The sequence below is a fragment of the Lepidochelys kempii genome, chromosome 27 (assembly GCF_965140265.1).
Source record: "Lepidochelys kempii isolate rLepKem1 chromosome 27, rLepKem1.hap2, whole genome shotgun sequence".
Taxonomy (NCBI): Eukaryota; Metazoa; Chordata; order Testudines; family Cheloniidae; genus Lepidochelys; species Lepidochelys kempii.
The window spans coordinates 6,999,966-7,015,540 of record NC_133282.1 but is presented as its reverse complement, the minus strand read 5'-3'; the positions used below and the strand labels follow the sequence as shown (position 1 = coordinate 7,015,540).

The 15,575-nt window shown below is 53.8% G+C and overlaps 1 protein-coding gene across 1 annotated transcript in view; it reads left to right on the top strand.

The window, feature by feature from the left end:
- Positions 1-5,123: 5,123 nt before the first annotated feature.
- The window catches only part of LOC140903747 (alpha-2-macroglobulin-like protein 1), a 55,141-nt gene continuing 44,689 nt past the window's right edge, over positions 5,124-15,575 (top strand). The window contains exons 1-6 of the mRNA XM_073325507.1: positions 5,124-5,274; positions 5,884-6,046; positions 8,084-8,104; positions 8,899-9,052; positions 10,938-11,022; positions 11,290-11,419. Coding sequence (XP_073181608.1) covers positions 5,201-5,274; positions 5,884-6,046; positions 8,084-8,104; positions 8,899-9,052; positions 10,938-11,022; positions 11,290-11,419 — 627 coding nt within the window. The 5' untranslated portion in view covers positions 5,124-5,200. The remainder of the gene's footprint in view (positions 5,275-5,883; positions 6,047-8,083; positions 8,105-8,898; positions 9,053-10,937; positions 11,023-11,289; positions 11,420-15,575) is intronic.

Here is a 15,575-nt window from a genome sequence, read left to right as displayed (position 1 = left end):
TTCCTACCCCTCCCCCCCCAGACGTTCTTCTTAAACCCTGGATTTGTGCTGGAAATGGCCCACCTTGATTATCATACACATTGTAAGGAGAGTGGTCACTTTAGATAAGCTATTACCAGCAGGAGAGTGGGTTTGTGTGGGGGGGGGGGTGAGAAAACCTGGATTTGTGCTGGAAATGGCCCAACTTGATTATCATACACATTGTAAGGAGAGTGATCACTTTAGATAAGCTATTACCAGCAGGAGAGTGGGGTGGGAGGAGGTATTTTTTCATGCTTTGTGTGTATATAAAAAGATCTTCTACACTTTCCATAGTATGCATCCGATGAAGTGAGCTGTAGCTCACGAAAGCTTATGCTCAAATAAATTGGTTAGTCTCTAAGGTGCCACAAGTCCTCCTTTTCTTTTTGCGAATACAGACTAACTCGGCTGTTACTCTGAAACATGTTAAAAATATACACCATATTTCCAGGCTCAAAATTTTTCCAGGTTCAACTTCCACCCATTGGATCATATTATGCCTTTCTCTGCTAAATTGAACAGTCTGTTATCCAATATTTGTTCCCTGTGTAGGTTCTTACAGACTGTAATCAAATCACCCCTTGGCAATCTCTGTGGTAAGGTAAATAAGTTCAGCTCTTGAGGATACCACTATAAGGCATGTTTCTAATCCGTTAGTCATTCTCATGGCTCTTCTCTGAACCCTCTCCAATTTATCAAATCCTTCTTGAATGACGGACACTGGAACTGGACACAGGATTCCAGCTGCGGTCGCACCAGTGCCAGGTACTGTACAGAGATAAGATCACCTCTCTGCTCCTACTCCAGATTCCCCTGTTTATGCATCCAAGGATCTTATTAACCCTTTCGGACACAGCATCACACAGGAAGGTCATGTTCAGCTGATTGTCCATCACTGCCCCGAAATCTTTTTCAGGATCACACATCCTGTAAGTATGGCCTACAGTCTTTGTTCCCACATGCGTAAATTTACAGTTAGCCACACTGAAACTCATATTGTTTGCTTGTGCCCAGTTTACCAAATATACCAGTAAACTGTCCTCTTCGTTGTTTACCACTCCCTCAGTTTTTGTGTTGTCTGCAGGCTTCATCACTGATGATTTTAGGTTTTCTTCCAGGTCATTGATAAAAATGTTAAATATCATAGGACAAAAAAATGATCCTTACACGACTCCCTGGAAACTCCCCTGATCAATCATGGTTCCCCATTTACAATTACATTTTGAGACCTATCAGTTAGCCAGTTTTTAATCCATTTAATGCGTGCCATGTTAATTTTATATAATGTTCCAGTTTTTTAATCAAAATGTTGTGTCGTATCAAGTCAAACACCTTGCAGAAATCTCAGTATAGTACATCAACACTATTACCTTTGTCTACCAAACTTATAATCTCATCAAAAAAAGATATCAAATTAGTTTGACAGGATCTGTTTTCCATAAGCCCATGCTAATTGGTATTAATCATATGACTCTCTTCTAATTCTTTATTAACCAAGTCCTATATCAGCCACTCTATTATTGTGCCAGGGATCCATGTCATACTGACAGGCCTCTCATTACCCAGGTCATCCCATTTACTATTTCAAGTATTAGCACAACATTAGCTTTCTCCCCGTTGTCTGGAACTTCCCCAGTGTTCAAGACTTACTGAGAATCATCATTAATGGTCCAGCCAGCCAGCCAGTCAGCCCTTTTAAAACTCTTGGATATAAGTTATCTGGAGCTGCTGATTTTAAAAGTCTCACTTTTGGTAGCTGCTATTTAACATTCTCCCCAGATACTAGTGGAAGGGAATGAGTGTTCTCCCTTTAATATGATATGACAACTTTATCTGTTTTTTCCCAAATGCAGAACAGAAATATTTATTGAACGCTTCTGCCTTCTCAGCATTCAGGAGCAGCAGAAGCTCCCGAAAAGTGGGGAGCCACTGGCGACCAAGCAATGGCCCCACCTTTGCATTGCCCACTCCACCCGAGGCCACATCCCCATGTCACCTCTTTCCCCCAAGACCTCACCCCCCCCATTCCCTCCTCTCCGCCCCCTTGAACCCATTACTTGCCCTTACAGATAGTAAAAAGTGGGAGGGCATAGCCCTGCCACTTTTAAAAGTGATGGGGCCATGGCCCCTTGGCACCCCCATTCCAGTGCCCTTGTCTGCATGTTTATTGATAATTTTACCATTTCATCTAGTAATTGACCAATACCATTGTTAGAATTCAAATTGTTCTTAAGAACCAGTTTTTAAAGTATATTATTGTCCTTAATTTCTGCTGGCCATATATTTCTTCTTGTATCCCTTTGCTTTCCTTATCAATTTTCTACAGTTCTTAGCTTCTGATTTATACTTATTACTGTCAACTTCTCCCTTCTTCCCTTTGATATACATCATTTTTAAAAATATGTTATCGTTGCTTTCATGTGCCTTCTAAGCCAGGTCAGTTTTTTAACCAGTATGGCTTCCTTCCTTGATTGTGGCTTTTGGAGCATCTAATAAAGTGTTCTTAAACAATTTCCAATTATCAGTCCCACTTTTCTGATTAAATTCTTCCTCCCAGCTGGTTTGGCTCATAATTGTTTTCAGCTTTGTGAAATTGGCCCTTTCACAGCACCAAGTACAAATATTTCTGGTTTGGACTTTATTCTGTTGGTGCATTATAAATGTGATTGTCAGGATCACTTGTACCTAAGTATCGTTCATTTTTAGTTCTGTGATCAGTTCCTCTTTATCTCTCAAGACGAGGGCTAATGTAGAATACTCCCATGCTGGATGCAACACTTTTTGAGTTAGGAAATTGTCGTCTTTAATATGATGAAATTCCAAGATGATTTTGGTATTAGCAGCATCACACTGCCAACACGTCACTCACACTGAAATCCCCCATGATTACGCAGCTTTTTTTCCTACACTCTATAAAGAGCTGCATAAGGAGCTTCTCATCCTGTTCCTTAGCGTGATTTGGTGATCTGCCCCAGACACCAGCGAACCCTCCATCTTGTGCTGTATCGGTTAGGACAGTGATCCATAACCATTCAAGATCATTTTCTCTGAAGTTGTCAGCGACTCAGAAACAAGTTTGAGACTCCCTACTGACTTTGTGCACACGGCAATGTTCTGTACTTTATAATCTAGCCAGGTCGACATGGATTTTCATGGCATCAGGAAAAACCCTTCTCTTCCCCTAGCACAATCCCCCTGCCAAATTTCAATTCCAGGCTTCGAGGCATGGAGGTGCTATAACTCCTCAAAGAAATACTCAGAAAAATGGACCGCCCTGGAAAAACCTGCCTGTGTTAATGCTGACCGTGCTCTAAGAAATGGTGTGATTAGTTTTTGCTGAAAGTTTACCAGAAACATTCAACCCAAGGCAGAGACTGAGCATGGAAAGTTCCTCCCCGGCTGTCCCAGTTTGGGAAAGTTAGCAGCGATCGTGAATGGGGTTTTCATGAGACATGCTCAGCAACCCCAATGTTCCTCTCATTTGCATTGCAGTAGTGGGGTCGCTGCCAGAACCCCACTTTAATGAAGTCATTTCTCAGCAAGCTCCTCCTTTCCCCCCGCTCCCGCCAGGGCTTTCCCAGCATCCTGGCTCCTGCACCACCACTGACCCCCAGAGGGGCCCCACCCCAGGCTGTGTAACCAATGCAAGGGGCCTCCTGGCCCACCTGAGACTTTGCCAGGCAGCATCCTCTGACTCAAGTTGCAACACCCTGTCAGAGCCTCGAATCCAGCAGCTGGGGGTGGTGGGTAAATATTGTCCTGGTTGCATCCCCCAGCTCCAGCCAGAGACCTGACACGACCCTTGTTTACCCTGGATCAAAGCGAAACTCTGACTCCAGAGTCTGTACCAGGGCAGAGCAGGCTGGTCTCCAGCACAGAGCAGGGGAGAGAGGGAGGAAGAAAGACCCAGAGGGGGGTAACGTGTATGTGTCCCCTTGCTACTGCCCATCTGCCTGCACCCCAGGAATGGGGGCCCCAGTAACCCCTGCCTGCCTGCTGCTTCTCCTGCACCTCACAGCTGGGACATCTGCAGAGCCGTAAGCCCTGTCCATGTCTGTCTGTCTGTCTGCGTGGTGGGCAGTGTGGGGGGGTTGGAAGCAGCTGAGGGCACCGATGAGGGGGCTGCTCGATCCGAAACTGACAGGACAGTTCCGTTCTCCCCTGGGAATTCAGACCCCGATACTGGGTCCCTCCTGGGACCCCTGGTCCTGCGCCTCCCAGCGCCGGGGGACGTTGGCTCTGGTTAAGACAGAGTCTTGGGGCGCACGAGAGCTGGGTTCAGTGCCCGGCTCTGCTACAGACGCCCTGTGCGCCCCCAGCCCGACCCCAACCCTCTGAGCCTCAGCTAGGCTCTGTACCATGGGATGATAATCCTCTGTGGCTGCCTGCTCTGTCAGCCTGTCACCTCCTCGGGCCACGGCCTGTCTCTGTCTCTGCCTGCGGGTCTGTCCAGCCCCAGTGCAGGGAGCCAGGCTGGGATGGGTCTCTAGGCCCCAGTGAAATAGAAAACTAATTACCGACAAACGCAGTGTGTTAAACGAACATCTCAGCCAGAACCTGGGAGTGCCCCGAAAGTGCAAACGCCAAAGGGTCCCTGTGAGAGCGGGCGGAGGCCCCGGGGTGCAGAGTGGTCTGGGGTGGCGTTGTGTCTAAGCCGGTTACTGGCTGCAAAGGGCTCAGGTGCTCAGTCCAGCCCCAGACTAATCAGCCCCCCCCACCGCCCACGCCATGCACAGGGGTCTCTGCTCACTCTCAGCACCACTAGCCGCCCCCTTCTGGGGAGACCGAGCAGCCGAGAGGACGGGGATGGACGGGAACTGAGCCCCTCTCTGTGCCCCTGAGGCCCCTCCAGCTCCGCGGGAGGCAGGCTGGGGCAGGGGATGCAGCGGGGGGCCTTGCCCTGCCCCTGCCCTGTGGTTAGAGAAACGAACCAGCTCCAGCCCCGTCGACCCAGGCCTGTCCCCAGCAGGAGGGACACTCAGGAATCGGGAGTCACGCCCGGCCCTGGGGGAGGCTCTGGGCTGTCCCCTCCCGCACTGCCCATGGTGCGTTCCCCTCCCCAGGCGCTATGTGGTGGTGAGCCCAGCCGTGCTCTACCACCCGCACTCGGGGACGGTGTCAGTTCATCTCAGCGACCTCAACGAGACCGTCCGGGTGAGCGTCCGGCTGGAGAGGGGGGATGGGCCCAGCGCTATCCCCCTGCTGGAGAGAGAGGTCCAGGAGCCCCGTCTGCACGAGAACGTGCGCTTCCAGGTGAGCCCCCGCCCGCAGCCATGGGCACGGCCCCGGGCACTGGCCATGGGCACGGAGCCCGTCAGCCCCGGGTCTGCAGCCCCCGCCCAGCCTCAGGGCCCGGGCACAGCAGGGCTCGGGGACTGGCCCTGGGCACGGAGCCCGTCAGCCCCGGGTCTGCAGCCCCCGCCCAGCCTCAGGGCCCGGGCACAGCAGGGCTCGGGGACTGGCCCTGGGCACGGAGCCCGTCAGCCCCGGGTCTGCAGCCCCCGCCCAGCCTCAGGGCCCGGGCACAGCAGGGCTCGGGGACTGGCCCTGGGCACGGAGCTGGTCACTCACTGGGCAGCTGTAGCCGCAGGACTCGAGACCATCCCTCAGCAGCGACAGGCAGGAGGGAGCGGGGATGGGGTGGGGGGTACAGAGCGCCCTGGCTTCCAACTCCATCGAGCGCCCCAGGTTCATGCTCCCTCCCGTTCAGGGCCCCAGGCTGGGGAGGGGGTTCCTGTGTTTTGGGGGGCTGGAACAGGGACTCCCAAACACCACGGCCCCCCTGCCCACGCGATAGCGGGTCTGCACCACGACCGGCCCGTTACCAGCCGCTGTGGCCTTGCTGGGGTTCCCCGTGTGCAGGTGCCAGCCCCATCCGGGGGGCGGCAGGAAGCGGCGGAGCTGCACGTCTCGATCCGGGGAGACGCCCTGCACTTCTCTGAGCGGAAGAAAGTGCTGCTGCAGGCACTGGAGTCCGGGACCTTGGTGCAGACGGACAAGGCCGTCTACAAGCCGGGACAGACAGGTGAGAGGGCAGGAGCTGCTGGAGGGAGAGTCCTGGGGCCCCAGCCCCTTGGGACGGACTCCTGGGCCCTGGGGTCGGGCTGGGGGCCTCGCGAGGGACACGGGTCTCTCACTTCTAGGCCTGTCTGCACCCGGTCCCAGGGGGCGACAGGCCCAAAGCCTGAGGCCTGTTTGGGGGCCTGTATGGAACCAAGTGGGGGTCTCAGCCCGTCCTTGGTGATGGCACAGACGCGGCAGGGGCACTGATCGGCCCCCCGGCAGCCTCCAGCCGCGCAGAGCAGGGCCGTGGTCATTGGCAGAGGGCAGCGTGGGGAAGCTGGCGCTGCACTGCCCGGGCTGTGCCCATTCTGTGGGTTCACAGAGGCCGTCAGTGCCCGGGCGTCCGGCTGGCACCTTCCCCAGCTGGGAATTCACTCAGACAAACCAAGCCAGGGCTGATCCCACCTCTGCCTCTGCTCCTTTCCAGTGAAGTTTCGAATCGTCAGTTTGGACAAAGACTTCATTCCCAGTCCCAGGAAGGTGAGAGCGGGGGGCAGGGGCCGGGGGGCAGGGTAACAGGGCCCTGGTGCACTGAACATCTTAGGTATGTTTACACCAGGCAGGCCATTCATCCAGTTTGAAATCAGACAGTCCTCTTCCGGGGTGGTTTGCCCCGTCCAGGACATGCTTATGTCTGGTATTGGATGGCGGGCGCCCTTTGGAAGAGCACACTGCTCCGCCCCTGCTCGCGTGAACTCACACACACCGCGTGTGGGAGGTCACACCAGCGGGGAGGGCCCTCGCCATTTCTGGAAACACCGGGATCTCCGGTATCCTGGGAACGCCTCAGCCGCCACCCCGGTCTTCACTGCTGCTGGGGGCGAGTCTCCCAGGGCAGGTTAACAGACTTGCAATAGCAGGGCTTGTGCTGGCCGGCTGAAAACAGCAGTGTGGACCCGCCCCTTGGGGCCTAGTGCCTTGGGCAGTCGCCTCTGTTGTTTGCAGTCTCTTTACTACGCAGAGAGGGGTGATTGCACATGGCATGGAGCCTGAATGAGGGCACTGGCCACCCCCTGGCTTTAGTGAAGTCTGTGATTGGCTGTGGATGCCAGCCCCCCACCCCCAGGATGACAGTCATTAGCACCTTTCAGCCTAACCGCGCTGGGCGCTCTGAGTGAGGTGGCAGAATCGGGCCCAGTGTGGAAATACAGATTGACAGCTCCCCTCCCAGCCATCTCGCCCGGCCACTGGCTGCAACACAGACCCCCAGCCCTTCGACTGCCCCTTGGCAGAGACCCCAGCCTCTCGCCCTGCCATGCACAGACCAGCCACCCATTGCCCTGCATCCGCCACTGCAGGGAGAGGAGGTGTGAGGCGCCAGCCTCATGGTTCCAGTGTGGGCAGGGCTGTGGGCTCCCCTTCCGGTCCCTGCTCTCTCGGTCACCCCCGCTGCTGTCTGCATGATCCCCCCTGGCCTCAGAGACACCCCGGCCCTGGGGAGGTCACAGGCAGAGCCCTGGGCAGTAGGGGGTGTCAAAGTTTGACTCAGACTCACAATTTATCAGACCACTCTGTTTTATTAGCAAAGCTGCTCTGCTAATACATTTAGAAGTGAGCCCCCCGAGTGGGGCTTGTGTCTTTTAATTTATACAGTTTTTTGGAGAACAAGTTACAGAGAAGTTACAGACAAAAGAAGAAAAAGATTTTAGTCACCACCCTTCGAGATCCCTGAGACCAGTCACATATCTTCAATTACCTGCCACCCTTAACAATCTCCTTTAACAGCTTCCAGTTAACTTAACTAATTGCCCTTCACACCTTCCATTCTGATCCCTGCTTCTTAGACGTGCTGGCTCTATCTTAATTGCTTCTCCATTCAAAAGCTAACTGTCCCTACGTGTGCTCCCTCAGATACTTTGTAACATGTTTTGGCATGCCCTCTCATATACAATGTATCCAGCATGTCCCCTATACAACGTTATACTTATACAATGTTATACTTCCACAGGGGTGTTTCCTGTCCTTCTAACCAGCCATCTCCTGTCTATTTGCTTTGCAGCTGCCCCTGGTGACTCTGCAGGTCAGTCTCCAGCCTCCTCCTCTTCCTGTCTGGCTCATCTGAGGGCACCCGGGGGTGTTCAGTCGTGGGGATCCCAGAGGAGTCTGGGCTGTGACCACAGTGTCCAGCAATCCAGCCTGCTGTGGGGGTGCAAAGAGTCCGAGACCACAGGGTGTTTCTGGGCTGGACCACATGGGGGGCAGGGAGGGGACATTTGTGCCATCGGGTTACGTCCTCCTCACCCCCCCCCATTGCAGCGTCTGGGGCTGCCTGTCCGGGAGGCAGGTGGGTTTGGGGCTGGCTGGGATCCCTGCCTGAGTCGCTCACCTCGAATGTTCCCAGCCCCCGAACTCTGGGTCAGGCGGCGACTTGATCAGGCCAGTGGGGAACTCAGCGGGGAGCTCCCGTGGGAGCCTGGATGGGGGAAGAGTGAGGGTTTCTGGGAGCTGCAGGGGCAGTGGGGAGGAGTGGAGGTTTGGAGGTGCTGTGTGGGGGGAGGGGAACAGGGAACATACCCACAGAGGCCTAGCACAGAGATGGAAATGGTCCCTACGGCGTGTTCCCTGGGCTTCATCCAGGCTCGAGATGGGGCGTTCCTTGAGACCCACAGGTGGTGCCCTCAGGTCAGGGCTGAGGGGCGCTGGCAGGGCCCCCTTGCCCAGCGGCTGCCCGGAGGTGCCCGCTCCAGGCTAAGGAGAAGGATTTGAGCCCCCGGCCATCGATCCAGCCCCGTCGGCAGCACGAGGCACTCGGGGGCTGCCGGGGACGAGCCATGTGTGGGGGCAGCTGCTGAGCAGGGCATGTCTGTGTGCCAGGATCCCAGCGGGAACCGCATCGCCCAGTGGCGAGATGTGACTCCGCAGCAGGGCATCGTGGATCTGTCCCTCCCACTGTCTGCAGAGCCAGCCCTGGGGACGTACGCCATTGAGGCACAGGGGACGAGGCACTCGTTCAGCGTGGAGGAATACGGTGGGCAGCGGGGCCCAGGGCAGCGACCGAGGCCACGGGTCCGGCATGAGTCTCCCAACTCCATCTGTGCACCTCCTGGAGCACAAGGGGCTCTTCACACGTACTCACCCTTCCCAGAGCGGGTGTTGCTGGGAGGGGGAAGGAAATGTCAGCGGCTCCCTCTCCATTCCCCCCCCCAAAAAACCCTTCTCTGGCTACTGCAGGGGAGGGGGACAGATGAGCTCTGAGGTTTCCCTTGAAACAGCTGGCACCTACCCCTACCCTCACCCCAGGCACTTGCCCCGACTCCCTCCCCACTGCCTCCCACCCCTCACTTCCCCACACACTCTGCCTGTGAGCCCCACTTCCCCAATGCTCCCACCTTTCCCCTGCTGGCCAACCCCCCATTCCGTAAGCAGGAGGGAAAAAGCAGGCACCCCACAACTTCCCACCCCACCCAGTGCCCCATCCCAGCGCTGCACATTCACCCAGCCCCCATACACGCTCCTCTCCTGGGACTTGTGGGCCTCGGAGCCGTACAGCCAGCTCTTGTCAGTGCCCCAGGACGGCTCAGACCCTGAGGGACAAAGTGCCATGGAGCAGCCCCCCGGCTCCTCTGGGCTGAGCCCAGGTGTGAATTTGGCCTTGTCTGTCCAGGCTGCCTGGTGGGGCCTGGCAGGGGGCGAGGTCCCAGCCGAACACCAGCTCCTGGAGGGGAACAGCCGGGACCTCAGCAGCCAGGAGAAACGCCCTCGTCCACTGGGCCCACGTGGTCCCTGGCCCTGGTCCCGCTCTCAGCCCCACATGGTCCCTGGCATGCCCCGCTCTCAGGCCCACGTTGCCCCTGGTCCAAACCCCAGGTCTTGAGCTAGGCTGACGATACATTCTGGTTTGGCCAGGACAGTCCTTTTTTTTAAGCTCTGTCCCACTGTCCCAAGTATTTTTGGCAAAAGTGGGCATTTGTCCTATTTTCTCTTGCCAACTTGATCTGTGGGGGGTAGAGGAACATGTGGGGGGGGGCGAGCGGCAATGCCAGCCCCAAGCATGGGGGAGGCAGGGCTCTTGCAGGGGGCAGGCAGGGCGTGAGCAAACAGTGACACCATCCCCAGCCTTTGGGAAATATGATCACCCCATCTAGTATGTGGGGTTGGGGCCGAGGGGTTTGGAGTGCGGAATGGGGTTCAGGGCTGGGGCAGAGGGTTGGGGTGTGGTGGGGTGAGGGCTCCGGCTGGAGGTGTGAGCTCTGGTGTGGGGCCGGGGATGAGGGGTTTGGGGTGCAGGAGGGTGCTCTGGGCTGGGATCGAGGAGTTCGGAGAGGGATCAGGGCTGGGGCTGGGGTGGGGGTTGGGGCGTGGGAGGGGGTGAGGGATGCAGGCTGCAGGCATTGCTTGTCTCAAGCAGCTCCTGGAAGCAGCGGCATGTCCCGCCCTCTGGCTCCCAGCCACGGTTTCCAGCCAATGGGAGCTGTGGGGGGGGGCGGTGCTTGGGCCGGGATTAGCATGCAGAGCCCCCTGGCTGCCCATACAGGTAGGAGCCGAAGAGAGGACATGCCGATGCTTCCAGGAGCAGCACGTAGCCATGGCACACAGGGAGCCTGCCTTAGCCCTGCTGCCCCGCCAACCGGACTTTTAATGGCCCAATCTGTGGTGCCAACCGGAGCTGCCAGGATCCCTTTTTGACAGGGTGTTCCACTTGAAAACTGGACAGCTGGCAACCCTACTGCTACAGCCTAAAGCCTCTTCCCAGCCCTACTGCATTTCCAGGCCCTTCCCCTTCCCAGCCCTGCCGGCAGGTTGGTGAGGGGGCTGCAAGACCCGGGGAGAAGCTCCAAGGCCGAGGATCACAATGAAACCCCCGAGCTGGGGCTGCAGGTCAGTTTCACCCCGTCTCTCTCTGCTCCCCCCAGTGCTGCCCAAGTTCGAAGTGATCCTTGAGCTGCCCCCCGTGGTGACGGTGCTGGATGAGACGATCCTGCTGCGAGTGTGCGGCCGGTGAGTCTGAAAGCAGCCCTGCCAGGCCAATAAAAGGAAGGCTGGTACCGCCCTGGACCTGCCTCCCCACCCGTGCCCCCCCAGGCCAGGATCTGACCTGCCACTTCCCTGCCTGCCCCCTGCTCTGCCCCATGCTCATGGCCAGGGCTCCCTGGGGCTCTCACTCCCATCCACATGGCCAGCCCCACCCCAGCAGGGACCCCCCATGGGCAGGGGCATTGGCCTCCTCCCCTCCCACTTACCATCTTCCTCCCCTCTGCTAAACAGATACACCTACGGGAAGCCCGTCCTGGGGAGGATCCAGGCCAGCCTGTGTCGGGAGAAACAACCATCATATCTCTGGTACCGTCTTGATGCCGAGCTAACCAGGGCTCTGTGCATGGAGCTTTCTGGCCAGGTGAGTGTGACTGGGGGCGGGGGGAGGGGAGGTACATGGCATGCTGCTGCGGGAGACTCCTCTCCATGCTTTTCTTACACTGGCCAGAGGGGGCGCTGTGATCTGCCTTGATGATGTTGGTGACATTGGTGTAAGTGCAGGCGAATCAGGCCCTGGATCCATCAGGGTCCCCCATCTGGCAGGCTGGGGGGTGGGGACATAAGAACGGCCATACTGGTCAGACCAAAGGTCCATCTAGCCCAGTGTCCTGTCTTCTGACAGTGGCCAGTGCCAGGTGCCCCAGAGAGAATGAACAGAACAGGTAATCATCGAGTGATCCATCCCTTGTCGCCCATTCCCAGCCTCTGCCAAACAGAGGCTTGGGACACCATCCCTGCCCATCCTGGCTAATAGCCATTGATGGACCTATCCTCCATGAACTTATCTAGTTCTTTTTTGAACCCTGTTAGAGTCTTGACCTTCACAACATCCTCTGGCAAGGAGTTCCACAGGTTGACTGTGCGTTGTGTGAAAAAATACTTCCTTTTGTTTGTTTTAAACTTGCTGCCTATTAATTTCATGTGGTGACCCCTGGTTCTTGTGTTATGAGAAGGAGTAAATAACACCTCTTTATTCACTTTCTCCGCACCAGTGTTTATAGACCTCTGTCCTATCCTCCCTTAGTCGTCTCTTTTCCAAGGTGAAATTCCCAATCTTATTAATTTCTCCTCATATGACAGCTGTTCCATACCCCTAATCATTTTTGTTGCCCTTTTCTGAACCTTTTCCAATTCCAACATATCTTTTTTGAGATGAGATGACCACATCTACACACAGTATTCAAGATGTGGGCTTACCAGGGATTTATATAGAGACGATATGATATTTTCTGTCTTATTATCTATCCCTTTCTTGATGATTCCCAACATTCTGTTCGCTTTTTTGATGGCCGCTGCACATTGAGTGGATGTTTTCAGAGAACTATCCACAATGACTCCAAGATCTCTTTCTTGAGTGGTAACAGCCAATTTAGACCCCATCATTTTATATGTATAGTTGGGATCTGTGTTCCCTGTAAGCTGCGAGAGATGAGATTTAAGTGCCACCCAGCTAATTAGCAGAGCAGACGTAGCCCTAAGCATGTGGTCAGGTCCCCCTCCCATGTACCCCATCTCCACAGAGCAGGGTAGCAGGGACAGCCTGGCTCAGGAGGACTGGGAGCTGCTGCCCTCTGAATGGTGAGTGGCTGAGTGCCTTTCTTAAAGAGACAATGAGTGCACTGTTTCTGAGATTTCCCCAGCAGCCAGCTCACAGAGTCTCTGTCTCTCTTCCCCTCCCCCTCCCCAGGTACCCCATCTCCTCAGAGCTGGGGAGGGGAGACAAAAGGGCTTAGGACAGAGCAGGAGAGCGTTTAGTGAGTGTCTTAAAGAGACAGCACACGGCTTTCCCCAGCAGCCCGCACACACACTGTCTCTGTGTCATACACACAATCTCTGTGTCACACACACACACACACTCTGTCTCTGTCGCACTCACCTCCCAGCACATACTTGTATTATTGTTGTTAGTACTTCTTAGTACTTCCTGTAATGCACATATATTCTCTAAAAAAACAGGAGGACTTGTGGCACCTTAGAGACTAACAAATTTATTAGAGCATAAGCTTTCGTGGGCTACAGCTCACTTCATCGGATGCATAGAATGGAACAGATAGGAAGAAGATATATATATGCATACAGAGAAGGTGGAAGTTGCCATACAAACTGTGAGAGGCTAATTAATTAAGATGAGCTATTAGCAGCAGGAGAAAAAAAACTTTTGAGTAATAATCAAGATGGCCCATTTAGACAGTTGACAAGAAGGTGTGAGGATACTTAACATGTGGAAATAGATTCAATATGTGTAATGACCCAGCCACTCCCAGTCTCTATTCAAACCCAAGTTAATGGGATCTAGTTTGCATATTCATTCAAGCTCAGCAGTTTCTCGCTGGAGTCAGTTTCTGAAGCTTTTCTGTTGCAGAATTGCCACCCTTAAGTCTTTTACTGAGTGGCCAGCGAGGTTGAAGTGTTCTCCTACTGGTTTTTGAATGTTATGATTCCTGATGTCAGATTTGTGTCCATTTATTCTATTGCGTAGAGAATGTCCGGTTTGGCCAATGTACATGGCAGAGGGGCATTGCTGGCACATGATGGCATATATCACAGTGGTAGATGTGCAGGTGAAAGAGCCCCTGATGGCGTGGCTAATGTGATTGGGTCCTATGATGGTGTCACTTGAATAAATATGCGGACAGAGTTGGCATTGGGCTTTGTTGCAAGGATAGGTTCCTGGGTTAGTGTTTTTGTTGTGTGGTGTGTGGTTGCTGGAGAGTATTTGCTTCAGGTTGGGAGGCTGTCTGTAAGTGAGGACTGGTCTGTCTCCCAAGATCTGTGATAGTGAGGGATCATTTTTCAGGATAGACTGGGGGAAGGAGTTTATCCTACAAACTGATGCCTCTGATGTAGGGTTGGGGGCGGTACTTTCACAAATGGTCGGGGATGACAAACACCCCGTCCTCTTCCTCAGTAGGAAGCTCCTACCTAGGGAACGGAAATACGCCGTTGTTGAAAAAGAATGCCTGGCAGTAAAATGGGCCGTAGAAAGCCTCTGCTACTATCTACTGGGACGGAGGTTTACCCTTGTCACGGACCATGCCCCTCTGCAGTGTATGCACCAAAATAAAGACAAAAATGCCAGAGTGACGAGATGGTTTCTGTCGCTTCAACCCTTCCACTTCAGAGTACAACAGGTCTGGAATCCAACATGGCAATGCGGATGGCCTGTCGAGAGTGCACTGTTTGCCGACCCAAGTAGCCTAACCCCGTAGTGTTGAGCAGGTACGGGGGAATATGTGGTAAACCCAGGACAAACAGCTACAAAAGGGGGGTAGCAATTAGTCCCAGGGGTTTAAACGGCCCCTCCCTATCCACTGAGGAGAGAGAACCATGGGGCAATAAGGTTCAGCGGGAAAAGGGGTTGCTAGGGAACCAATTAGGTTCAGCTGACTCCAACTACTTGGGACCTTTTTAAACCCTCCACTGGGTGGGGGGGAGAGTGAAGGAGTGAGAGGAGCAGGGAAGGGGCCAGTAGGCTGTTTGCAGCAAGACACCAAACCTTCCCAGTAGGGAGGCTGCACTCGCTCCCCAGGAGAGAAGGAAAATAAGCACAAGGGATTGACTGAGGAGAGGAGTAGCAGGACCCTGTGCCACCCTGTGCCTTGCCCCAAACCTGAGTCTCCAAGGCTAAAAATGATGGAGCCTACGGAGGCGAACAAGGTATTTTGCCACAATATATTATATCTAGGTTTTTTGTTTCTACTGGTGGTACACATAGGCACGTACCTCGGTACACATAACAAAATGTATTCCGCACATGGATGGAAAAAATTAGTGGGAACATTGGCTGGAATTATGTTTTCCAATGTGCCTTACTTTGCATTTATCAACATTGAATTTCATCTGCAATTTTGTTGCCCAGTCACTCAGTTTTGTGAGATCCTTTTGTAGCTCTTTGCAGTCTGCCTGGGATTTAACTATCTTGAGTAGTTTTGTATCATCTGCAAATTTTGCCACCTCACTGTTTAACCCTTTTTCCAGATCATTTAAGAATATATTGAATAGGACTGGTCCCCGTACAGACCCCTGTGGGACACCACTATTTACCCTCTCTTCATTCTGAAAACTGACCATTTATTCCTACCCTTTGTTTCTTAACTTTTAATCAGTTACCAATCCATGAGAGAACCTTTCCTCTTACCCATGACAGCTTACATTGCTTAACAGCCTTTGGTGAGGAACCTTGTCAAAGGCTTTCCGAAAATCTAGGTACACTATATCCACTGGATCCCCCTTGTCCACATGCTTTTAATTCCCCCCAAGGAATTCTGGTAGATTGGTGAGGCATGATTTCCCTTTACAAAAACCATGTTGGCTCTTCCCCAACAAATTATGTTCATCTATGTGTCTGACAATTTTGTTCTTTACTATAGTTTCAACCAGTTTGCCCAGTACTGAAGTCAGACTTACCAGCCTGTATTTGCTCGGATCACCAATTTTTTAAAAATTGGCATCACATTAGCTATCCTCCAATCATTTGGTACAGAAGCTGATTTAAATGATAGGTTACAGACTACAGT